This window comes from Podarcis bocagei (assembly GCF_964188305.1).
Source record: "Podarcis bocagei genome assembly, chromosome: 2".
Taxonomy (NCBI): Eukaryota; Metazoa; Chordata; class Lepidosauria; order Squamata; family Lacertidae; genus Podarcis; species Podarcis bocagei.
This window is the reverse complement of record NC_138126.1, coordinates 99009896-99035720: the sequence shown is the minus strand read 5'-3', so window position 1 is coordinate 99035720 and position 25825 is coordinate 99009896. Positions and strand designations below refer to the sequence as shown.

The following is a 25825-nucleotide window of genomic DNA, read 5'->3' as shown; positions in this document are numbered from 1 at the left end:
GGTGTTTCTTTTTCGCCTGCCCTGTTTTAAGCTGCACAGAGCCCCTTGTTTTGACAGACCGGGGGGGTTCCTAAAAAATCTCATAAGCCTCAACAAACTACAGTTCCCAGGATTCTTTGGGGTCCGATAAATCTTTGATATAAGCTTGGATTTATAAACCATTGGTGCCATAAATAAAAGCTGGGTGCTAAAAGAAATGTGAACCAGCAACCACTCTCCTTGTGAACTCAGTTATCAGACTGCAAGAGAATTCAGTGTATAGCAGATTTTAAATAAATACATTTTCAGATAAAGTAAGTTGAACCAGTAGATGCTAAACCTAGAATAGTGATAAGGGTGTGCTGCCTATGTGGACTGATTTTATCCTTGCCCTGTAGTGGTTAGAACAGTTGATGTGCCTCCAGAATCCGGGGGGGGGGGGCGGTGTAAATTTATTGTTACTTATGGTTATGTTTGTAGCAGCACATTCCTCTTATAAATACTTGACGTTTCGGTTCTGAATGTCTGGTTTCATTACTGTCCTCTGTACACCATGGTTTTTGCCGCCTCCCTTTATTTGTAGAACCACTTTGGTGTTGGTGGGAGTGGCAATGGCAAGATGTCTTTCCAAGATCCAGCAGCTTTTCTTCCTCTCTTGAGTATCCCACAAGGTGAGGCAGTCTGAATAGCTGCCAACTTCTGACATCCCTACGATTCTCTCCAAACAGGTTTGCCTAGTCTGGGCATGAGAGGGAAAAAACCTTGAGCTGAGCTGTTCATTTTGTGGCTTCTGTAGTACTACTGACATCGCTTCCTGGCTTCTCTCGATGGCTTCCTCCTGGGCCCTTCTTGCCATGCTGACCTGTCCTTACACCCCAATGGAAACGAATTGCCAAGCTTAACAAATGGAGCTCTTTAATGCAGCGGTAACATATATCCACAAAACCCTACCTTAGGCTGGTAGGTCAGCCATGCATCGTCTCAAAATGGGTGGAACAGAGAGCTATGAATCTCCAGAGTTTGTGGATTTAAAATCTGGCCTGCTAAGTCTCACATTGATTGACTTTGGTTTGTTGACTTGAAAAGTTTTTGAAATCTTGCTGCAGAATTCTTTGATGATCTCAGCCTGGCTTTTCTTTTCTCGTCATAGGAACCTTTCCCACAACCCTCTTCTCCCTCCTATATTACATCATAGAGCCTCTCTTCTATTGGGATTGGTTGCATCATTTTTCCGACTTTCCAGCTGATAATACCCAAAGTCTGCTTTGGGTGGATCTACACGGGGGGGCGGGGGGGATGCTATAAATAAGTCAGAAATTGAATCGTTATAACAAACGAGGAAAAAAGCTATGTAAAAATTGCTTCGTTGTTTGTTTGTTTTTGCTCTCTGGTGCCATCTTGCATGTTTATAACGAATTCAAAATCTTGGTTTTTTACTAATGTAGCTGAGTCCTTTGTCTGTGATACTGTTTATCTTGAGAAGTTTGAGCCAGTTGGATATTGTTCTGAAACCGGGATGCCAACTGAATCACAATCCTGGTGATATCCTTAGTCTTTATCTTCAGGAGTGTCAGGGTGGGCTGGCAGCAAGTTTGCATTTAGAAAACCAGCAGTTTGGGCTGCTTGTATAGCTTAGCATAAGAACCCCAGATTCAGGGTATTGTTGAGAATGAGATAAACCAAGCAGTCCTCTGATCCACGCTCCAAGGCAAAAGATGCACCAGACATTTAAGCATCCCTAGGAGATGAGCACAAGATATTCAGACGGCAATATTCTGCGATCAGTTTACCCACCACGCAGAATTGCAGCATCTCCCGGGGGTTGGAATAACCTACATTCTTGATTAACACACCGCAAGGTTGCACAACATTTCTGTGGAAGGAAGCAAACCTTTCTGCTGAAACTTCAGGGGATACTCAAGTAGGCAGATTGTAATTGCTCAATTTGGGAAGAACCCAAAAACACCTGCAGTGTTTCAGGACACCAGCGAGCAAGGTTTTGATCTTCTACTTTCCCTAGGTCACTGCACAAGCATAAAGAAGTGAGCCGTAGTAGGGCATTCATTCAGGCATCTCACTGGGAAAACCTGTAAGTCCAAAGCTTGCATGTTATAGAAAGTATGTGGAAGTTAACTTAACGTGCAAAAAAAAATCAAAATCGAACTAAATTTCTGATACTCAAACTTTCATAGCTAGTTTCCTTTGCTTTAGTGTGCATGTGCCAAACATATATCTTGAACAATTAGAATACAACCCAAAAACACATTCGGGTACAATACAGTGGTGCCTCGCAAGACGAAAAGAATCCGTTCTGTGATTCTCTTCGTCTAGCGGTTTTTTCGTCTTGCGAAGCAAGCCCATTGACGGATTAGCGGATTAGCGCTATTAGCGGCTTTTAGCAGCTTTTAGCGGCTTATCTGCTGATCGGATCAGCTGATAAGCAGCTTAGCGGCTTAGAAAAGGGGGGGGGAACCAGCAGGAACTCGCAAGAGATTGTCATCTTGCGAAGCAAGCCCATAGGAGATTCGTTTTGCGAAGCACCTCGAAAACGGAAAACTCTTTCGTCTAGCGAATTTTCCGTCTTGAGAGGCATTCGTCTTGCGGGGCACCACTGTACTTGTAAAAGGTTGGTGTGGTGTGATAACACACACAGTTGACTTCTATAGACAGGGAAAGCAAAACTTCAGTTACCATACTAGCACATAACAATGTGCTCTCTTAAATATGGGGGAGCAGAATATATTTCCACTACATTTTGTTACCTCACTCTATGTGGATAGAGTTCTTTCTGATATATTGGAGGCCACAAAGAGAAATGACTGGACCTGCTTTTGCAGTAAGAAAGACAAAATTGATAGGTGCAAGAGAAAATTATTTGATAAGCAGAGTTCTACATTTCCCACCATGTTTTGAATATACTTCTCCTGGGTAAACTAGTCAGCTTTTAAATTTGAAACTAAAATTCTGATTCAGTTCAATTTCTTCCATCTTACTCCAGAGCAAATCACATCTATGCAGTGCAAATTAAAGCATGTGGTATCGTTGTCATCCCCCCCCCCCGAATCCTGGGAACTGTAGTTTGTTAAGAAAGACGGGAATTGCAGCTCTGTGAGGAGTACAGAACTTCTACCAAGATTCTTTGGAGGAAACCATGTGCTTTAAATGTATGGTTTGCATACGAGACAATTGTACAGGCTAACCTGCTGTATACATTGAGAGAGAGAATATCTTGCCTTTACAATCAGGAAATAGAATTAAACTTTCTTGCCATTGTGCAGCTATGAAAGGAGACTTATCTGGAAAGAGCTTGAAACCAAGAGTACTGTTTTCTCAAACAAGATACCAGGTAGTTTCCCAGAAAAATACTGTGTTTAGAAACCAGCCTGGTATCTTATTTCCTGGTGTCGTCGTTTTTAACTGTTTTAACCTCCATAGTCAGCATGCCATACAGTTGCATATTCTGGTGGGAGGGATTTGGATCTGAGTAGACCCATGGGATAGTCTTGGGTAACCCTCACCCATAAAATAATAAGAGAGATGGGTGGGGATTGTAAAGTAGATTGGCTGGTGTCATAAGTGTCATAAGAAGCAGTCATATTTTTAAATCCATGGGACGTCTTTACCAAGGCGACAAAAGGCCTATATAGAAATGCTGAAGAAGGAATAGGAAGTTTTGCCTGTAGGAAAGGACAGTTGTTTTCTCGTTGTTATGAAAAGAACCAATTAAAGGCCGCTCACAGTCTGAAGCAGTTTCTGCCTTGGAGGCAAAATACTTAAGCGTGTTGGAAGGGGTGAAACCTCTACTGGCCTGTGTGCTGGTTTCACAAGATGCCTCTCCAGAATGCATTTGCTACAGCCATAAATAATGGGCATGCAAATGGGCAGCACGTGTGGCGGTGGCCCTGCCTGGCTGACCTACCAGCTGTGCTTCCTTTCAGCAGCAGCCAAGGAGCCTGTTTCGGCATGTGAGTGTCACCAAGCAAAAGCAGAACATTCCTCTGTTCTTGCATATATTGTCTCCAGCTAGGATCAGGACAGCGATAGCTCTCTGACCTTCCGCCTGTTTTCTTTCAAAAGCTAGCCCTGCAAAGCCTTCATCACAAAAGACTTGAATCACCTATGTCCCGATTCCCCAAAGGCTCTCTCCTTCCAGGAGAGCCCTGCTTTGTGGAATAATCTCTTTAACAAAATGAAAGCTACTTGGCCAACTATTTTATCTAACAAAGCCAGACCTCTGTGGCAGGTTTGACCAGTTGAGCAGGCCCCCCACCCTATTTTCCAGACCCCAGCCTTAAAAAAAAAAAATGAGCCTGGGAAGTATCCGAAGGGGACATCCAGACCAATCCCTCCCCTAAAAAAAATTCCAATTCTCATTAGCCCAGCCAGCATAGCTGAAGGTCAGGAATAATGAGAATTGTAGTTCAGCAACTTCATCAATGGCTGAACAAGTTTCAAGTGAAGGCACTCTCCAGCGCCTTGCAGGTGCTGGCCCCTCCTGCCCTGGTTTCGCCTTTCCCAACCAGACACCTTCCAGATGCTTCGGACTACAGGACCCATCATTCCTAACCATGGGCCATACAGGTTTCTGGTTAATGGGAGTTGTAGTCTAATAACACTGGGAAGGTACCAGGTGAGGGAAGGCTATCTATTTTTTTTTTATTTTTTTTTTGAGGAAGGAGAACAGGGGGCATTTGCACTGACCAGATAGCAAAGGGGTTACAGCCTTATCTTTTAACCAAAGGAAAAAGGATATACAGTGGTACCTCTGGCTACGAAGTTAATTCATTCCGGAGGTTTGTTCTTAACCTAAAACCGTTCTTAACCTGAGGTACCACTTTATCTAATGGGGCCTCCCTCTGGCGCCGTTGCGCCGCCACTGTGTGATTTCTGTTCTCATCCTGAGGCAAAGTTCTTAACCCGAGGTACAACTTCCGGCACAGCGGAGTCTGTAACCCGAAGTGTTCGTAACCCGAGGTACCACTGTACTGTGCTTGAGGATAGCTGGAGACCCCAGGAAAGTAGCATAAAACAATCTTAAAATCAAGTTGTAAAATGGGTGTTTCTCAGCACCAGTGGACTGCACCTGCATATCTTTAAACTTGGAATACATGGTCAATGTGTCCTCTTCATCTCTCCCTGTATCATGTGAAATGGACAATTACCAATGGGCCACCAGTGTTGAAGCAGCTCAATAGCAGAACTGCCGTTCTTGCAGAACTGCTCAAAATTCTGCAGCAAGGTCTGTCGCCCCCTTAGCTGGCAGGGTTTGACTCGCAGCAGCAAACACACACCTACCTCCAGAGGTTTCCAAATGCCGCCTGCAATGGGCGCAGCTTCTTTTTGCCTCACACCCCCTCATTATGCTAGCCTGTCAGTTAAGATCTCAGATGCTTCCACAGCTGAAGACACTCCTGCTAAGTAACTGCTTAGTATTGGTTTCACTCCATTTTGCGTGGTATGGACTGAGAAAGGGAGGGAGGAACAAATGTCAATCATCGTGTCATGAAACAAATCCTGGAATGGAGCAAAGAGGTTATCAAGGACACAAGACTTCGGTCTGAGTTTTGCAAAAGTTCACCCTGTTAAGGGCTGTCCGCACAGTCTGGGAAATCTAAGAACTGTATGCACACATATATATATATGAGTGTGTGTGTGTGTGTGTGTGTGTGTGTGTGTGTAAAATATATTCATCATTGCACCTTCATTTAATATGTTACACTTCCAAACATTAAGGCACTGCCATTTTAAGAGACCTAACAGGATTTGTGTCATTTATATAGTAGAAATTAAATTGATAAAGCTTCGTTTAACTCAGAATGCCCTCTTTTCTTTTGCTGCAGGCAGCAAAATGTCTTAAGACTGTGTTTTTATACGTCCACCATGCTCTGCTTTTACTGTATATCTCTTGAGAAATGGCTGTTTAGCCCAGTGTCGAACAATATCTGAAGGGCACTGCATCAACTGCCCATGCTGTGCACACTTCCCTGGTAGTCAGGCCTATGGATATACTTCCAAGTAGGAAAGCATGCGACTGCACTTTATATCTTCGAGATCAGCAGCAAGAAAAAAGCCACACCTGTCAGAAAGGAAGGTAGATTCCAGTACAGTGATTCCTTTATCAGCATTCTCCAAGCGGAGCCAGTAGATCTATTGCACATACAGGGGGGGGGGGGGGAGAGAGAGAGAGAGATGCCCTGGAGCATACAAAACGCCTTCATGTTTAATTTGCAAGTTCTGAAAACACCCCAAATGGCTGGCACTCCTATTGCACCACCACCAGTCACCACCCCCAGTCACACCGAAAGAGCACGCCTAGGCTGCTGGCCGGCCTAGATATAGAAAGCATGACAGGGCGTGCTTTTGCAGAATTGTTGTCAGATGTTTCTGGTGCTTCTTTTCCAGCAGAGGGTGCAATCGCACTACCAATTCTATAGTCCATTAACAGGGAGTGGTTTAGGAGCAAACAAGGTGAAAGCCAGGACTCTACTACAGAGAGCTATTTCAAGACCGGCTGGCTATGCTACTGGTCTGGTGGTGTGGAAAAAGAGAGAGACACGCACAAGACGACTGCAGTTGTGAGTGTTCACTCACTGTGTTTGTTATATGTTTACATAGAATAGCCACAGACTGTGCAGATTGTATTTCTTTGTGGACATTTTGTCCCATAGCCTACATTTTATTTCCTGGGTGGAAAGCCCAGTTCCTATTATCATCTGTTGAAGAGTTCTACTGATGTGGCTTCACAAGTTGTCATTTGGGGTAGACTGATCTGTCATGCAGTGCCTTGTACCAATAAGCGTCCCGATTCACCAGCTGTTATGTTCTGGGAACGTGCTCAGCTGCAGTGTCACACCCTCCTCAAGCCAGGTGTGCTTGGCCACTTCACCCCAGATGCTCACCAGTCTGCAAAAGCTGAAGGCAAGAACAGCTGGACTGCAACCCAAACATTAGAGAAACAAGCCATGGTTTGTTTGGTCACCTATGGGGCAACTCAGCCCTGGTTCAGCAAACCATGGTTTAGCATTAGCTGTGAATTGGGCCAATGTCAAGGCTGTTTGCTGGGCCCCCAGTATTGAGCATACACTTCTGGAAAACGCACCTTAACGTCTGTGAAATGACCCACAGTGAGATTATATGGGTGAACAAGGATTCAACTTCCTCACCTTCATTGCATAGCAATGAAACTCAATATCAGCTGAACACTGGGACCTGCACAACCCTATGCAAGTTCTGGTGATCACTACATTTTTGCTGTCTGCAACAAATCAAATCCACTATCTAGGTGCACCTTAAAAGTGTTTGTGAGAATCAGCATTTCAGAAAGCTGCAGCTGCTGGAATCTCTTGCTTTCTTCAGCAGTGTTGTGAATGCACCTATTGCTCCATCTCAGTAGAGCTACTACCTATGAGAAATGGGGCTTCATGCCAGGCTCAAAGCGCCTGGAATGAGTGATGCAATGGTCTCTCTGGCTTGGAAACAGAGCAGGAATGGAGTCAGTGGGCTTCATTTTGGCCAAAAACTGGAATTACTGGGATCTGGCTATACTAAAATACTGCCCTTGTTCTAGTCCCAAATGATGCAATTTGCATTTAAAATAAACCTGCAGGAAACGTACCTGGAAGCAACCTCCTCTTCTAAATTACAATCATGAAAGACAAACTACGCCAGGTTCTTTTTATTAAAAATATTGTAATCAGGCAGTGGCAGGGAATAGTATGCACATGGTATAATAAATAAGCAGTAAACAACACGGTCCTTTTACGGGTTGGATATACATACATACAAGGAATACAAAACATACCAAACATCCACAGAAGATAGGAGGTGTACTGTAAATGCACAAACATTTACCAAACTGCAGCCCAATTCTATGCATATTTACTCAGAAATGAGTCCCTGTTGGATTGTAAAATTGACTTCTGCTCATGCAATAGGACTTCACCTTCTCCCTCTCCCAGCCCTCTTCACACCTCAGAATATGTGTTCTGGATGGTGGGGACTCCCCACCCAGAGCAAAATTTGGGTGTGCACAGGAGAGAGAGAGAAGGAAGCAGTGAAGGCCCACTGTGCAAGAGAAGGTTTGCACAACATTGGATTCCGTCCACTGATGTTCAGTCAGGCTTACTGCCAAGTACACATAAGATTGCAGCCTGAAAGATATACACTGTAGATATGGTCGGGCACAAGAGAGTCATGTAAAGTGGAGAAAGGGAAACAGTTTCTCCCCATGATCTCAAACCACACAACACTTGCTCCAGAGAAATCCTACTGAATAAAAGTAGGCTTGAGAATTGCAACCAAGTTTAGGTTGTTCGTTTAATGGCTAATATAAACAAAGAGCTTGGCTAAAATTCAGTTTACCACAGTTTAAATTTGCCCAGTATTGGTCCTTTGGATTCAAACCACATGCATATGTGATCAGATGCTCTTAACTGCTGTCAAATGAACAGTGGCACAGGGGGGGGCGGCTGTGGGCAGGATTCCTTCATTCCTAGGGGGTTAGACTAGATGGCCCTCTACAATTCTGTGAGTGGAGGGACCTATGTTTACACATGGCAATAAGCTGTCCAGTGCTGAAAGGTCTGCCCCTCTATTTTGTCAGTGGAGTTTTCTTCACCAATCCCATTGGTATGGCTTAGCTTGTTTTACCTTTATTTAAAACGTTGCAACAAAGCTTTTGCAAAACTGATGAAGATACATCACCAGGAGAAGTTCTGTAACATAGACCAGCCCATCCATTAGCAAAAATATAAACCTCGTGGGGAAAAGAGGCTTAAGACAGTGTGTGTGTGTGTGTGTGTGTGTGTGTGTGTGTTCGTTCCAGTCACAGTAAGTGAAAGCAGCAGGCATAAAGACAAGGCAGGCATAAAAAATAAACTAATTCCACTCATGCCTATTTCCATACATTTGCCTCCCACTCCAAGTCATGCAGCCTGAACTGTGCAAAGTTACTTGGAATAAGCACAATTTCCCTAGAGTTCTCAGAGCAGGAAATGCAGGTGAGCTCCTGCTCAACTTGGCCCTAAGCATGGTGGCTTCACAATGTGAGAGCCAAAGTTACAATACTGGTGGGATTCCACTGACATTGCAAATCTTGGTGGTGGTAATCACAGAGTCGTGAAGGTTTGGTTCAAATGAAGCTCCTTCATCCGTCGCTCTTCATATAGGATAGGCCTGGAAAACCTGTGGTGGGGGAAAGTGTTCAACAACAGCTGGAGCGCCACAGGCCCTGTAAGTCCTGTTGGACTTGATGGGGCTTACTTCTGAGTAGACATGTATAAGACTGCACGGTTAGATTAGTGTAGTGCAACTCATGTCCCCAAAATGCTCTTAAGCAAGAGGCTGTTCTCTGGCAAAAGTCTGCAGGCAGGAAAGCAGAGAAAGGAAGCTGAGAGGTGGTTAGAATTGGGCCTTTTATTATGGCGTTCATTATTTCCCACTGTTAGGATCACTGGGAGATGTTTTCTGGCAACTTAGAACTGGGGTTTTGTTTTTCTGTTCATTTCTTGTTCCTTAAAAACAGCTATCTGCAACGGAGAGAAGAAATTTTGTTAACGTAAAAGGACATTAACGTACAATTACTGAACTTTTCAGGGCTACAGAGTCATCACTGATACAAAAGTATGAAGCAACAAAAATATTACTGGTATCTGTGAGAAGCCCATGGTAAATCCAGCATTCCACAAAACGTTTCTCAAAGCTGCCTAGGAGATTGCAGTTCCTGTCCTCCATTCTTTGCAACAAGTAAAGATGCGTACTTAAATCTTCAGACCTACTTTACAAATAACCACTTGAGGCTAGGAATAAGAATGGGATAACAGGCTTGCGGTTTACCAAGAAGTGGCACAGGTTTTTAATGCCAACACTATGATTAATTGAAGGCTCCCATGCTGTCACATAAGAAATATATTATCTGACGGCAGCCACTGATTAAGTAGATGAGAGTCTGTTTACAAAGCCAGATCTATCTTTTCTTCAGACCAACCACCTGAATACTTTTTTTGCCTTTTAAGTGATGGTGGGGAAACTCTGGCCTTCCATGAGCCTCAGCCAGCACAATCCAATGTACAAGAATTATGGTCTAGCATATGTAGTCTAGCATATGAAGGGCTATGAGTTTCTCATGCCTGCTTTAAAGCTACCAACAGGCCCGAACTAGCTGTTGGACAGGTACAAATAGTATGGGGCTATGGGCCAGTAAGCAACAGCCAAAGGGAAGTCTCCCCACCACCACACAAGACGCTCCTTTAGCAGAGGGTGATGCAATACAACATCTGAAGGAGCAGGAGGTGGCTCTGCCAGTACTGTGCTTGTGAGTTTGGTGATCAGATGGTGTGAGCCCAAAAGTCCATAATTAGACCTGTCCTGTAAGGGTATGGAGTAGCCCAAGGTCTGTCCCTAGAAGCTCAGCTTTTGTCTGGTTTTTTGGCCAAGACTGCTTAAAAATGGCTTCCAGTGGCTTTAATGGCAGCACATTAGTGTTGATTTCACTGGGTAAAAATTATATTGATACCAACACTACCTTAATCTAGATAGCAAAAAGAATCTGATTTAAGACATTACCTCAAGGCAACTTGTGTACCCAGCTTGCAAATATTGAAACATTTGTATAAATTCATTTTTGTCAGTCTTTCTGCTGGCAATTTTCTGCCGTGTGCTACGCAGACATTCTCCTAGCACCCTGATCTATCGGAGAATTCCTGTTATTCAAATACATAATATGAATGTACGTAAGAAGTACCATTCTATGCTATGCGCATCGCATGCTGAAGACCTGTGTGCATTCCAGGAGAGTGAAAGGAGGGGGCTCAATTGCTTACAGCTCAGTGTCTTCTATGACTTCAGGGTTCTCCATAGTCTGTCTCCTCCTCTTGCAAGCATCCAGCATCTTTTTCCGGGGCCCCAGTGGAATGTTGATGCTTTTCAGATCATTGTCCGAACACAGCATAAGAGCTTCCAGGTCAATCTTCTCCTTCTTGAGGATTGAAATGAACTCAGACATATGCAAGGAAGCCAGAAAGGTCTCCAGGGGGCTCGTCTCAGGTTCGATATCATCATCCAGACCCAGCTCCACCTCGTCCCACGGCAGCTCCTCCACATTCCTCTCCTGCAGGCTGTTGGCACTGCCGATGCTGTCATTGAGACTTGGCGAGCGCTGCAGGCGGTTGTGAAGTTTAACACCCATCCTGTCCTCTCCCAGCATGCTGGGGTCATCCTGGCCAATTCCAAACAGTCCGCTACTGACATAGTTCCTCCGGAAAACCATCGTGCCAAGTCCAGGTCGATTGAATAAAGAGTCGTGACCAGAATCAGTGCTGACCTCAGAATGGGCCGAGTCCATGTGCAAACCTGGGTCACTTATGGCACGGGAGACAGTATCTTCGTCCGTCATAAACATGTCCCTAACGTTGCGCCGGGTCCAGTCCTTTGGGCTAACGTAGGTGCCTTGTTTCACAAACATGACGTCGTTGCCCAGCTGCAAGCCAGACAAGGACCTCACACTTTTCCTCCCATCCTCGTAGATTTTGAAGGTGCCATCCACTTGCTTCTTTTTCTCCAGCTTCTTCTGGATTTTGGTCTTGCCCTTGGCTGTGCCATGTATGGTGGCCTGAGAATATGGCAAGGAAGTCATCATAGACATGTGCTGGAACCTCCTGCTCAGAGTGCTGCTGGAGTAGCTGGAAAAACTCATAGTGTCTGAGTGGTCAGACATTTCCTTCTTGTACCGCTTCTCCATCCTCTCATGGTGCTTCTTCTGCATCTTTACACAGTCCTTAATCCGCTTCTCTGCGTCCTTGAAGGCCTTGTCCTTCAGCTTGCTCACCAGCTTGGGGTTGAGGCCACTCTGCTTGGCAGCAATGGAGTCCAAATAACGCACACACTCCATGTGGCCCTTCATGGCTGCCATGTCCAGCGGAGTGTGGTAGTCATTGTCCAAACACCAGATGTTGGCCCCAAAAGACACCAGGAAGGAGAGGCAATTGAGATGACCATTGGCTGCTGACAGATGAAGAGGCGTGTTCCCCCAGATATCACATTTGTCTGGGTCACCCCTAAAATGCAGGAAACAAATTAGTTAGTGATCAAGGAAGCCTGTATACCTAATGAGTAGATGTTGCTTAGGACTTGTGAATTGTATCAAATCAGTTTACACATTCTTATTCTGGCGTTTACCTTACCTGTGGCCCTTGTCTTAATCAATCACAGTAATTCTGGAGCATTTTTTGGAGGAGGAAATCCACACAAGCAGAATTATACCCAATAAACTTCCCTTCATCTCCTGTCAACAGATCTCTTTCCACCCTTCTCCACAATGCATTATTGACCTTTTTTAAAGCTTAGCTTCAGACTTGCTGTGCTTGTTCAGTCTTCTTCTTTTCCTCAGAGTGAGAGAGGGTATATTTGAAGTTTGGGGATGGCAAAGGTGGCAAGCAGCACTGACACTGAAGTAAGACATTGTGCACTCTCTCGACCTTTTTTGTGTGGGCATGAGGTGAAACGAATCCTTGCTTTTCAACTGCACTAGAGGTATTGCACAAATTAGAGCAGCTGCTTCCTACCCACTCACGCCTGCTCAATTGCCCTTGGTTATCTTCTCCAGAAATCCAGGACAAGTTAGTCAGGAGCACATTTCAAGAGGGAGCAAAGGTGAGTCCACCTCCAGAACCACAGTCTTCACTAGCACCAAGCTTATAATTTGGTCACACCTTTCCCCAGCAAAGTCGGCACAATGGGAGGCTAGTATAACCAGGCATGCTAAAAGCTGCCCTAGTATGCAAACCAAGACTCAGTCCTGCAAACAACATTTTGTTATTTTATTTTATGTCCCGCCCTTTCCCTCAAGGAAATCCAGCTATCATGCATGTCCCCTGCACCGCCAACTTTATCGTCAGTAAGACCAAGGAGAACTAGGTTCAAATTCCCACTCACCTTTAACCTACCTAGGTGACTTTGAGCCAGTCATTAGGGCTTATGCACACATTTGCCCCACTCTTTCCAGGCACAGGTCAGCGCTTGAAATCTCTGTGTCCAAGCATTGTGGTGTTTTTGCCCCAGAGCTTTTCCTGCAAAAAACCTGCTCTTTAGTGCTCAATCAGCACAACTGTCAATACTGGGTTTTCATATGGAAAACTCTGGGGCAAAGAAAAACAATGTTTGGATACGGAGCTTTAATGGATAAGCCTTGGTTATGTTGGGTTTTAAAAAAATAAAATTATATTGTTATCAGTTATGATGTTTTATTTATTGTTTATGACTATTTTTGTTACATTGCAGTTAAGTTTCTTTTGTGTTGTAAGCTGCCTTGAGCATGGCTTGAACTGTGAGGTGGTATACAAATTAAATTACGTACGCATGCATCCCACCTCACAAGGTTGTTGTGACGCTTAAAATGGAGGGGAAGGGAGTACCCTGCACACTGCCTTTTCCCATTAATATTTCTTTACATTTTTATGGCTGCCCATCAGTACAGTTCTCTAGTCCACTTACAAAACATGTATGCTGCCTCGCTCTCTTTGGAGGAAAGGCAGCTTACAAATATAATACATAAAGATGGGTATTGTTGTTGTTGTTGTTTTGAGTAGTGCTTGTTAACTCCATAGGCAAAAGCAGAAGACGCGTTTTTAAAAGAGCAGTGTTGCTTAGTGGCAGGCCTTCTCCCTATTTTAATGATATGCTGGAGTGACCGATACAAGATTTCTAAGCCATCCAACTCCAGATAAGCTCTCTGTTGTGTTTCCCACATAGAGCGAAATCTATCTAACCAGCCAGGCCCAGCAAGCAGCGACAGGAGGTGGGAGGATGAAGTTGTCTGGCAGCAGAACGCTGGAACAGGTTTCCTTTTGCTTTGTAGCCCTGGGTAAATGAGTACCATCCAGGAGCTGGCAACAGGTTCGCTGCGACTCCTTCGCTAGCCTGCCCTCATCCCTTCACCTTGATACTGGCCTATCGGTAGTGGGGAACTCAGGGAAAAGATGAATATTTGATGAATTGCAAGAGGGGTGAATTATTGATGGAGATTGCTTAAAGAGACACAGAAACTGTAAATGCTGGAGCCGGCTGGGAGCTCAGGGCGTGTGCGGCATTGTTTATATTTGTTCTGAATGAAGACATGTGCGTTGGAATTGGGCGTGGAGGCTTGCAAGCAGCCGGAAAAGCGGAATCAGACCCTTCTGTTTTCTCCCTGCAAGCGAGAAATGTTTCCCAATAAAGCAATCTATTTCACACCGATACAAAGCAGTATCGGGTGCAGGTCCAGGGCAGGAAAACGCAGCTATATCAAAGATTCTTGTTGCCAACGCAGGCAATTTCATCACGTCTCATCGGAATGTCCCAGCTTGGTGGGGCTGAGGGGAAAGTGGGTGACAGTTGCTTCCCACGTAACCTTTGGTTCGAATGTGAATGCACCAAAGCTTAGCGACAGAAACGTTGCACCGAGCATTTGTTCACTGCCCTGAGCTGGAACTTGTACCTATGGGACCGCCTCTCCCGGTATGCCCCACGGAGAGCCTCAAGGTCCATAAATAGCAACACCCTAGTGGTCCCAGGCCCTAAGGAAGTTAGATTAGCTTCAACCAGAGCCAGGGCCTTTTCAACTCTGGCTCCGGCCTGGTGGAACACTCTGCCTCATGAGACCAGGGCCCTGCAGGATCTGATTTCTTTCCGCAGGGCATGTAAGACAGAGTTGTTCCGCCTGGCCTTTGGCTTGGAGCCAGTTTGATTCCCTCCCCCTCTTTCTTTCTTTTTTTCTTTTCCTTTCTCCTCCTGCAATGAGGCTACATTTTAATATTTTAATGTTTCAATATTTTATGTTGTATTTTAATTTTGTTTTTAAGTTGTATTCATTCAATTTGTTTTTATTATTGCTTGTTAGCTGCCCTGAGCCCGGTCTTGGCTGGGGAGGGTGGGGTATAAATAAATATTATTATTATTATTATTATCCTGCTCGAGTAGGCCAATGGGCCACCTAGCTGCCAATGGCATTCTGTCCCCACAGTGGCCCACCAGACACCTATGGGAAACAAGCAAACATGATCCGGCCATGAGGGTACTCTGTCCTCCCATTGCTTCCTGTGACCATGGAGGCAGAGCATAGCCATCATGGCTAGTAGACATTAATAGCTTTACCTTCCATGAATTTGTCCAGTCCTTTCAAGATAGGAGCTGTGAAGTACAATACAACCGTTCCTTGCACCGCATTGTACTGCAGCCCCTCATTATTGAAAATTGCAATACAAATTTAACCGCTAAACCATAGAGTATCCGGGCTGGAAAGAAGCAGCATGCCTCATATTGTCCTCTCTTACATTCACCCGCTTGCCCAAGACATGTTAGTGCCTGAAGCAGGAAAAATCCCAGTGGAATCTACCTCCCAAATAGTGGCTAGTCTCATGACACAATTGACAGCCTGTTGCTCTTTAAATGGTTCTTTAAAATCTAGTGCCCAATGTGACCTGCCTCCACCTGCTAAAAGGTAGGCCTCAGTCTGGATAGCAGCTTCTGCTGCTGCCAGGTGATTTCTTGAGGCAGGTTGTAAGGGGTTGGTTGGTTGGTTGGTTTGTTCATTCTTCAATCTGGGCCTCTTCAAGGAAAATCAGTGAAGAGTCTTGTGGAACCTTGAAAGATTAACCACATTTTTATAGCATAAGCTTAAAACTACTACTGCTGCTGCTGCTACTACTAAATAGGATGTTTAGTCTTTAATTTGCCACAATACTCTCATTTTTTGGTTGCAACAGACTCACTTTGGAAATTTGTTTCAATGAAAATGACTTCTTGGAGAGCCAACGTTTGAGAAGGGTCTTTACATTGAAATGGTGAGGTGTGGATTAGTACTCAAGGCAGATGGGGGATGCTGGCAGCTCCAGGCAGGGCATTAGGCAGAGTGGGGTGACCACCTGAGGGAGCAGTCCTTGAGTGTTCCTCTTGAGCACACATCCCTTCTTCCATTTCTCTCTGCTGTCACACTGCTTGTCCTTCATGCTACTGTGGCCTGGTGCCTCAGATACAGTGGAGAAAGCTGTTGCACCCCCAGTGTTGATATCAGATTCCACTGCCATTCCAATTGGTTTCTGTGCTTGGAATGTGGAGGGACGCCATCTTGTCTGCCTCAGGCAGCAAGACGACTTGAAGAAGAAGAGTTTGGATTGGATATCCCGCTTTATCATTACCCGAAGGAGTCTCAAAGCAGCTAACATTCTCCTTTCCCTTCCTCCCCCACAACAAACACTCTGTGAGGTGAGTGGGGCTGAGAGACTTCAAAGAAGTGTGACTGGCCCAAGGTCACCCAGCAGCTGCATGTGGAGGAGCGAGGAAGTGAACCCGGTTCACCAGATTACGAGTCTACTGCTCTTCACCACCACACCACACTTGGGTCAGCCCTGGCTCCGGGACTGCTTGATTCCCACACTGGAAGGGCTCTCATACTGCAAACAGACTCCACGACTAGGTCAAGTTTCAGTGCCAAGTGCCAGATTGGTGTGCTTTCCATTCTGCTCCAGCATAGGATTTCTGTAACCTCGCTGCACGGCCGCCTCCTTTGTCTGGTATGATGTGAAGTGCTTCCGCAACAGAGTTGGGCACCATCGTCACGTGGGACAGGGTGCGTGAGCGGGGCTACAAGGAACACGAGAGACCAAGTAGGCATGGGATGCAGGGAGAGGAAGAGGCCTGTCCAAAAACCTCCTTCCCACTTGACTGATACCAGATCATCCTTTATGGGAAATTCAGTAATCCCTGCTAACAACATCCAGGCAGGAAAAACATAATTAAGTGCAATGACTGGTGGCAGTTACAAAATCACCAGAAGCAGGAATCAGCAAGAACCAGTAACCAGGGGGAAGTCCCTTTGCTAGGTGGAACATTTCCCGTCTGGCGTTGGGGGAAGTGCATGGGAAGGGGTAAGGTTGCATCAAGCTCCAATTAATGTGAGCCTAAGCTTAATCACAGTTAATAATAATCTAATTGGCTGTGGTGTTTGCTTAATTGTGACATATTGCCACTTCCAAGCACTTACAGCGCTTCCCTTAAAAAAAATGCCACCAAAATACCCTATAGATAACTGCTTCTCAAAGAGTGGGCCGGGACCCACCAGTGGGCCTTGGGACGCTTTCAGACGTCTGCTCACTCCTCACTTGCCTTCCCTGCTTCTTGGCCACGCCATACCCTTTTGGTTGGACCAATGGCAGCACCAGCCAACTGATTACATGGTGAGAAAACATGGCTGGAGATGGGGGGGCGAGGAGGAAAGAAGGAAAGAAATGTCCCCTCTCCTCTGAGGAGAAAGGACAAGGGAAGGTAATGGAGGAAATTAGAAAGTCAGACAAAAGGTGGTGGTTGCTGCTGCTGCTGCTGCTGTTGCTGCTGCTATTAGCAGTACAGTACAGTGGTACCTCAGGTTAAGTACTTAATTCATTCCAGAGGTCCGTTCTTAACCTGAAACTGTTCTTAACCTGAAGCACCACTTTAGCTAATGGGGCCTCCCGCTGCTGCCACGCCGCCGGAGCATGATTTCTGTTCTCATCCTGAAGCAAAGTTCTTAACCCAAGGTACTATTTCTGGGTTAGCGGAGTCTGTAACCTGAAGCGTATGTAACCTGAAGCGTATGTAACCTGAGGTACCACTGTAATTAACAAACTGGGACTAGTACATCTGGAGGGGACTTGGACTGGGGTGTTTTGTTAAGGGGGGGGTTGTTGATGTTGGTCTTTTGCATCTTTATTTACGATTCTTTTGTGATTCATGTGGGAATTGTTTGGTTTTGGTTTTGTATTTTTTAATGTTGTATTTATTGTTTATAACTACTTTTGATATGTTGTAGGTATGTGTTCTTTTCTGTTTTAAGCTGCCTTGAGCATAGTTTGAATTGTGGAATGGCAGCATACAAATCAAATTATGTATGTATGCACGGCTTTTTAAAAAAATAGAAAGAGTTGTCAGTACTGACCATGAAGTTGTTACAGCAAGTGCCACACTTTTAACATTTGGGGGGAAAGGAGGTGCCCAGAAAAAAGCACTGTATGTATTTATGAATAGAAATGAAGAAAGCTGTTTTACATTAAAGGACCAAGTGAAATGGCAGTTGGGTCCAAGTTTAGTGTGAAAGAAAGGGAAAATAAATCACAGGAGATGGGCAAAAATACTTTGAGAGGCATGCGGAGTTGGGACGCTAGAAATATAAAAGAAAAAAAATGTTCTCTAGTTAGAAGCCTCTGGATTAGCAAATTCTGCCTAAAATGGGAAGGCCTAGGTACACCATACCTCCAGAGCAAATGTTTGTAGTAAGCAGAGCTATGGAACTCCTTGACGCAAGGAAATTGCAGTGGCAAAGAAGTAGGCCATTTCAAAAGATGGATTAGGTGTAACTAGAAGGTGACGTCAGCAATGGCTAGCTGCTTATGCCGAAGTCTGCATCCATCTGCCACCGTTTTGTGATGAGTGTGCTTCAGTAATTTTTGCCTGTTCCAAATGGGTCCTAGGGAGCAGATAGTTTGAGAACGCCTCCTTTTGTTAACCCAACAAGTGGCCTACATTGAGCAGCCTCTTTTTATCTTCTGTAAACCTCAGCCCCATCTGTTTGTTGCCACATTTAGTGATGCAACAGCTATAAATCAGGCCCTCACTATTTGCATACATAATATTTATGAGTAATCACAAATATTTAGCATTGCCATTTTTTGTCGCCATGGCTTCCATGCCTTACACAGACACAGGATAGGCAGAAATGCTAAGGTTGTAGCTTTGCCCAGCCTTGTGATGCTGTCATGACAGGGTAAAAAGGCCTTTGTTGAATTTCTGCTCCTTCCTGACACTTGTAAATGTACAGGATCACAGCATCTAAATGTAAAATAAATACAGAAAAGGATGCTACAACTACATTAAAGGGAACCACTGAGTTCTCTTGAAGTGTCTGCAAGATGTACAGACCACTGGGCCAGATCACTGGATTTTATTTTTAATTGCTCTAGCGTCACTCGCGTCCAACACATTTTTGGAACTTTATAAACAAAAAACAAATCTCTAACATTCTGTGCTCATCTATCTCCTTGCATGTCAGCCTTCTCATGAACTGCCTTCCTGGAACAGGCAGAAATCTGAGAGGAAAGGGAACATAACAGGCTAGTACAGTGGTACCTCAGTTTACGAACTTAATCCATTCCGAAAGTCCATTCTTAAACCAAAGCTGTTCTTAAACCGAGGTGCGCTTTCCCTAATGAGGCCTCCTGCCATCGGTGCCCTTCCACCGTTTGTCCTTCGTTCGTAGACAGAGGTAAGGTTCACTAACCGGAACACTAATTCCGGTTTTGCGGAGTTCATATACCGAATAGTTCGTAAACAGGGCTGTTCTTAAACTAAGGTACCACTGCATTTGGAAACATGTAATCTTTAAGTGGGGAGTAAGTGTCCATCTGTATCCTCCACTGCAGGGATTTTTTTTCAGTGGGCAGAAGTTAGCAAGACTGAGTATAGAGGCTCAAGTGTCTTTACAACATTTGGTAAACTAAATCTCACTCCTTTCTGTAAGTCTACAATCCTCACGATCACTACTCAGTAATTAAAAATATTGCCTTGCAAATTACTGATGTCCTGACTTCAAATAGAATTAACTCAGATTCTGGGCAAGGATCAATTATTGCCATGAGTAACCAGACAAGGAAATGATCTTAGCAGTGGCGCCTGTCTAAATTTTTAAAAGACTTCTACCTCTTCTGCCCTAGAGGGCTACATAAAAATGTCAAATTAAATTTATAATTGGTGTAGAGGCTCAAGGCGGCTTATATTATTTTCCCTGCAGCCTAAGGCAGGAAGAGGCACCAACAGGTGTGCCTATCTGGAGAATGGAAGGATGGGAGAGGGTAGTATGCATGCATGGCAAGCATGCAGGATAAATATGAAGAGGCAGGGGAGAGAAGCTATGACAGTGTGCAAAATTTGGGGTGGAGGAAGGGTACAATAGAAGGAAGACAGCAGATTGCAAAACAACCTTGCTGTGTGTTAAGCCACTAATGTGAAAACATCCTACATCAGGGATGGGGAACCTTTGTACAAGGCTGGCAGGCCGCCCACCTGTCACTCAACTGGTGTCACTATGGCAACAGGCGATGCTGCGCTTTGGAGTCCCAGATCATCAAAACTTCCGGAACTGTTTGAAAGCCTTTTGCTGTTTCCCTCCCCTCTTACTTTGGATTTGCAGCAGCTGAAGCTTAAGCTCTACCTAGATCAGGTGGAGTTCAATGCATCTGCACTCCAGAGCCTGCCTCATGGTGTTTGCTTCCTGTGAGGAAGTGTGGGATCAAGCTGAAGCCATGAATTCAAATCCAGAGCAGGAAGTATAGCTAAGATCAGGGTCTCTGCATCCTGCAATCTGAACTGCATACTGCATTTGATATACAACTGAATTATGAAAAGAGAGCATCTCTGGCATTCACCCAGGAATAAAACAAACTGGGGGGAACAACACATTCTTTAATGAGTGTGTTGTTGCCAAAATAGCACACTGCTACTTGGACAGAAGGCAACTTCATTGCCACCTCATCTCCTGAAACCCTTCATTGTGAAGCCCAGCTAATCATAAGCTGGCCCATCTCCCATCTTGGGCACTGCTGCTGATGAGCTTGTCAAAAGCTCACACTAAAGAGCAATTGTTTCTCTCGGAGGCTGTGGCACCAAATGCCAGCTTGCCTCCCTTTTCCCAGCCATCGCATTAATTGTGTTCCTTTCCCTCATTAGCGCACAGCCGGGAGGATGAAAGAGGCCTTTTGTCTGACTAATGAACAGGGTAGATCTACCACCAAATCCTCCTGTCTTCCCCACAACCCTGCCTTCATCATGTGCTGCACAAAATACAAACATGGTGTTTCTTCAGAGCTGCGCACCCAGACAAATCCTTCGTGTGCAACAGTAGTATTGCCTCATTGTTCCCTACGTTGTGCATTGAGAGGATAAAGTGGTGCACACAGTTGATATAAAATTTGGGAGTGAGGCCTATGATCATAGCCTCCATATTCACCAGATATCCGTTTTGGAAAAGCTTAGGGAAGCAGTCCAGACAGCAATTTATCCTCCAGTCTAGCACACCAAAGCACATTCAGCCACTGATTACTGGTGCATAAATGTCTGCAGGAATTAGTTGCAATTGTGCAAAAGTATTTGTCCAACAGAAGACCTAAACAACTGGAGCTCATAATCTTCTAAAACAGAGTTAAGTTCCCTGCCGATTTCTGCTTGCGGCAGCTAGGCAGCTGTGCCAATACAGGATATGTCACTGTCGTTAATTGGGGGACGGGGGGAGAATAGCGAGATTGCAGACGCAGGTAAACTTTCCCAGTCAATACCGAGCATCAATAATTTTGCTTCTCTGAGCACAGCAAGGCCTCCTCCCTCTCTCTTGCAAATTCCGTGCTGTTTTAATTAAGCGCCAGGGTATATTTCTTCCATCTCTGACAAACTGTGGCCAATGATGAAAGCACCTTTTAAAGAGCCAGCCTCATCTGTCTTTTCCTAATAACATCCATCACCAAAAGGGCATGAGCATTCCTCTCTACTATATCCTCCCCACTGACAGCAAGCACATAGTATTTTCAGTTCATTAAACACTAGCTGAGCTGCAAGGAAGACGCTCATCCAGGACCATCTATTCCAGTCCAAATGTATCATCAAGTACCTTTCTGCAGAAATCCACATTTAAGCCCCTTTGAGGGGTGGCAGAATTGTATGGAACTGCAGCCAACACTGAAAAATTAGGGGAATGCCGCTTACCCATCAGATAATAATGAGAGCACTCATATTTAGTGCTCAGAGGAGAAACATATAAAAATGTGTGCATTAGCAATCATGGAAATCAAAAAGCCTCAATGTAAGGCAAGTCAGTGTAATGACTTGCTCTTTGCTTTCTGTGCAAAAGCTGAGATTTCAAAAAGACCTTTTGAAAGGGACCTGCTTTGGCCCAAAAGGTTATAGGCCCCTGTGCTTCTCCTGCACACTGGAGCTACCTGAGAGCTGCTTGGACACTTCAGCAATTAAGGAGCATATGAATACCTTCAATAAATAAATACTTTGAATTTCTAATAGTCCAGCAGCACCTGCCCAAGCAATTTCGGCAAACCTCATACAGTACTAGCTATGGTCCCTGGTCAACTGATCTATGCTGGAGCTCTGCACTGACTGGCCTCAGGTGAACTTCCATTCCTGTGCCTCAGTTCATTTGGGGAATGGGAACAACAGCACTCCAATCTTGCAGATTTGTGAACAGCAGTGGCTGAAATGAGGACACCTTTGATTATTTGTTCACCACAGAACTACCACAGAACTCATAGCCTTCGTCCAATAGATAGAGCTGCCTTTGCACACTGCCCATCTTCAACAGATAACCAAAACACATATTTTCATCTTGTAAAAGTTCAGCTTTTCTGGGACACAGAGGCTGGCCTGCCTTCAGGCAGCATAATCTAGGAAGAGGATCCAGTTATCCTGATACCTCTCTGCCTCTCAGATTCTTCCTCTTGCAGCTTCTATGATTAACACCATCAGTGATTGTGATGGAGAAGATAAGAGCATGGGTCTGATCTGTGTTTTAGCACACTTATTTTGCAGGCCTCCTCCATCCTTCTCAGCATACTGTCTTCAATGGATTTTGGAGGGGGTGCATAGATAATTAATACCCTCTTCAAACTATAACAAAAGAGCCGATACATCCCCATCAATGCCTCATGAGCCAGAGTTGGCTTGAAAAACAAATCACTTTGGGGGGAGAGGAGTGTCGAGAGATCTCCTCCATCCAACTCCCACATCTAATAGGTTTGGTAGGTTTTTGTAGTGCTTCAAAATCCACACAAAACCTAGAGGTAATAGAAATGTGAGTGGAGGAATGGAGGAAGCAATGCTAAAAAAAACACTTTCAATGTCTCTTTAAAACTATTGACACACATAACAGGAGAGGGTTACCAACCCCTGCCTTCGCCAGATAAAACAAGAGAACGGGGCTAGAGTTGCCAGCCAGGCACCAAACATCTTAACCAACATTGAGAGAACACAGTGCTGCGGTCCCGTCATTCCTGATATTTTTAAGGGTGAAATCTGCAAGGGAGGGAGACCAATCCAGGACAGTCACAGGCAGTGAAAGACAATTGTTAAAAGATGGGATAAGGTGATGGGGGAAGAGGTTTTCTTGCCCACTGACCCAACACAGCAGCTGCACCGAGTCAAAAGCTTCTCTGCTTTCCCAACATGTCCATATGGGAAATTCAGACTCGCACAGATTTACACATTCCCTCCCCGAAGGTTGAAAAACAAGCAGGCTCAATCCACCTGCCTCGCTTTCATTCCCTGTGAGGCTGTGTGGCCTGTCAAGGGAAAGAGCCGTGGACTTTTCGCTGAGCCCTGCATCACAGCAAAGTCAAAACAGGGCAAAAGGCAGAACTTACCCTCTGCTAACTATCAGCCTTAAGGCATCCAAGTTGCCATGGTAGGCGGCCCATAGGGTTGGGGTCATGCCATCCTCATCCAGCGAGTTGAGGTCCTTCTTGGTGGCTTCCTTCAGCAGGTCGAGGTAGCCATCCCTGGCTGCCCTGTGGTAGTGGTCGTTCATGGTGCAGCTTTACTCCCTGGCCGCTTCATTGGGAAGGGCGAGAGGGGATAGTAAGAGGAAGGGCACGGAGTCTGAGGGGAGAGTTCCAGGAAAGCAGCTGGCTGAGAAAAGAGAGGAGGAGGGAGCTTTGTTACTTGGACACCTGAGAATCCCTGACCAGTGAGGGGAGGAACTCCTCATATTGAATGCATGAGATTAGTTTCTGTGGATTCCCCTGGGTCCTAAGGATTCTTTGCCTCTCTCTGGTGTGCACTTCACCTTAGCAAACCCCTCGCAGAAGACACTCGTTCTGTCCTCTTCCTAGCAGCAAAATGGGCTGGTAACACTGTGGAATTCTCTGCTCAGCTGTTGCCTCAATAGCTGAAGTTCTCGCTTAAAGGGACTTAAAACTTTCTGCCTGCTACCTGCTATTCTGAGACATTTTCTCCCTCCCCTCTCTTCAAATCTGAGATAACAGCGTTGTTGTTGTTTTGAAAGGAAGTTTCTGGGAGGGATAGTTGCCGCATACAAAAACCCACTTTTGAAAAGGCTTCCCTCCACAATTTCTACTCAACAGAGAACTCTACAACTGTGTGAAGCAGCAAAGCAGCTGACTTTTAACCAGTTAGACCCGTGCTTAGTATTGTGGGCACTGACTGGCAGCTCTTCAGGCCTTCAGGCAGGGGGCCTCTCTCAGTCCTACCTGGGAGGCGTGGGCAATAGCCCTGGGACCTTCTGCTTGAAAAACACCACCCACTGTGCTCTGGCACTTCCTCCAGTGTTTACCCAAGTGAGAAGGCTCAGTTTCAGAATAGCAGTAGTTGTCTTCCAGGAATGTTCTTCAGAATTGCATTGTGCCTGTTTACTACGCAGTGTATGCCTACATCTAATGCAGGCTGCTGTGTGGTGCCTGTACAATGCATGTGCTTCCAGACACCTGTTTGTTGCATCAACCATCTCAGTAATGCGTGACCTGAATTTCAAAGGGCTGTGAGTGACCACTAGTTCTCTCTTTCCAGCTCTCTTTGGGAATACCTGGTCTTCTGGCGCCATCTGTTGCTCAGAGAATGAAATTCACTTAGAAGCTCTACCAGAAATAAGTGTCACTTAAGTGGCATAAGCTGTCATGGACTAGTGTCCAGAAATGTTTGTTTCCTTCCAGCCTTATTGAACATGGAACTAAATGATTCACTCCTGCAGTTTTCTTAGGATAAATGACTGCAAATGACATTCTATTGCAATAGCATCAGTGGATGTCATGGATTATTATTTTTTAATGTAAACTGCTTGGAGGTTTTGATGGTGAAGTGGTGTATAAATCTGGTTAAGTCAGCGAACAACTCATTGCCAGGGTGCCTTCCCTACAGTTCAATAACAGCAATCTTCTAACTAATCTGAATTGTGCACTGTTGGCTAAAGGGCACTGATATTTAAGCACAAACAAAAACACAGACCCACAGGAAACAAAACTGGCATTGCATGCCTAGGATAGTCAGGTGAAAAAGGGCTAAAGGTAAAGGGACCCCTGACCACTAGGGTCCAGTCGTGACCGACTCTGGGGTTGCGGCGCTCATCTTGCTTTATTGGCCGAGGGAGTGGCGTACAGCTTCCGGGTCATGTGGCCAGCATGACTAAGCCGCTTCTGGCGAACCAGAGCAGCACACGGAAACGCCGTTTACCTTCCCGCCGGAGCGGTACCTATTTATCTACTTGCACTTTGATGTGCTTTTGAACTGCTAGGTTGGCAGGAACAGGGACCGAGCAACGGGAGCTCACCCCGTCGTGGGGATTTGAACCGCTGACCTTCTGATCGGCAAGTCCTAGCCTCTGTGGTTTAACCCACAGCGGGGCTCCTTTGTCTTTAATAGTTGTGTAGAAAAGGGTTAGGTTGTGATTTTGTTTTGTTGCCATTTATACTGAAATCCCCTCCCCTGCATAACTATTACAGGCACAAGAGCTCTGTACCCTTTTTCATCTGGCCCCCAACTCTAAAAATATGCAGGAGATAAGACACCGACAATGCAGTCCTTATATATCACATCTACTCAGAAGACCCAGTAAGTTCAATGGAGCTCGTATAGGATCAATGGAGTGTGTATAGGATTTCAGCCTAAGGAGGTTTTACTTCCAGCTCAAGACTGGCAGGTTGATTCTAAGCCAAGGCCAATTGTTGCTGTTATGCTTTTTAAAAATAATAATAATGAAATGAAATGAAATGTGACCTGTGTGGTATGGTTTGCGATAAGATCCCACCTTCCCACCATTTTTACTGTCAAGTGACCT

The 25825-nt window shown here is 45.1% G+C and overlaps 2 protein-coding genes across 6 annotated transcripts in view; one reads left to right on the top strand and one right to left on the bottom strand.

Annotated features, from left to right (window-relative positions):
• Positions 1 to 25825, top strand: part of OTOP2 (otopetrin 2) — a 44104-nt gene that overhangs the window by 8249 nt on the left and 10030 nt on the right. The window lies entirely within an intron of this gene.
• On the bottom strand, positions 7650 to 25075 carry USH1G (USH1 protein network component sans). 5 transcript variants are annotated; one of them, XM_081184614.1, is made up of 4 exons: positions 24246 to 25074; positions 23400 to 23664; positions 10800 to 12032; positions 7650 to 9506 (listed from the first exon to the last, which is right to left on the bottom strand). In XM_081184614.1, exons 2-4 carry the CDS (start codon positions 23561 to 23563, stop codon positions 9503 to 9505), a joined length of 1401 nt encoding a protein of 466 aa, XP_081040740.1. In that variant the 5' UTR covers positions 23564 to 23664; positions 24246 to 25074; the 3' UTR covers positions 7650 to 9502. The 5 variants fall into 5 exon arrangements, with proteins under 5 accessions (XP_081040740.1, XP_081040741.1, XP_081040742.1 ...); XM_081184615.1 differs by having other exon boundaries at positions 24329 to 25074; XM_081184616.1 differs by having other exon boundaries at positions 23400 to 23660; positions 24329 to 25074.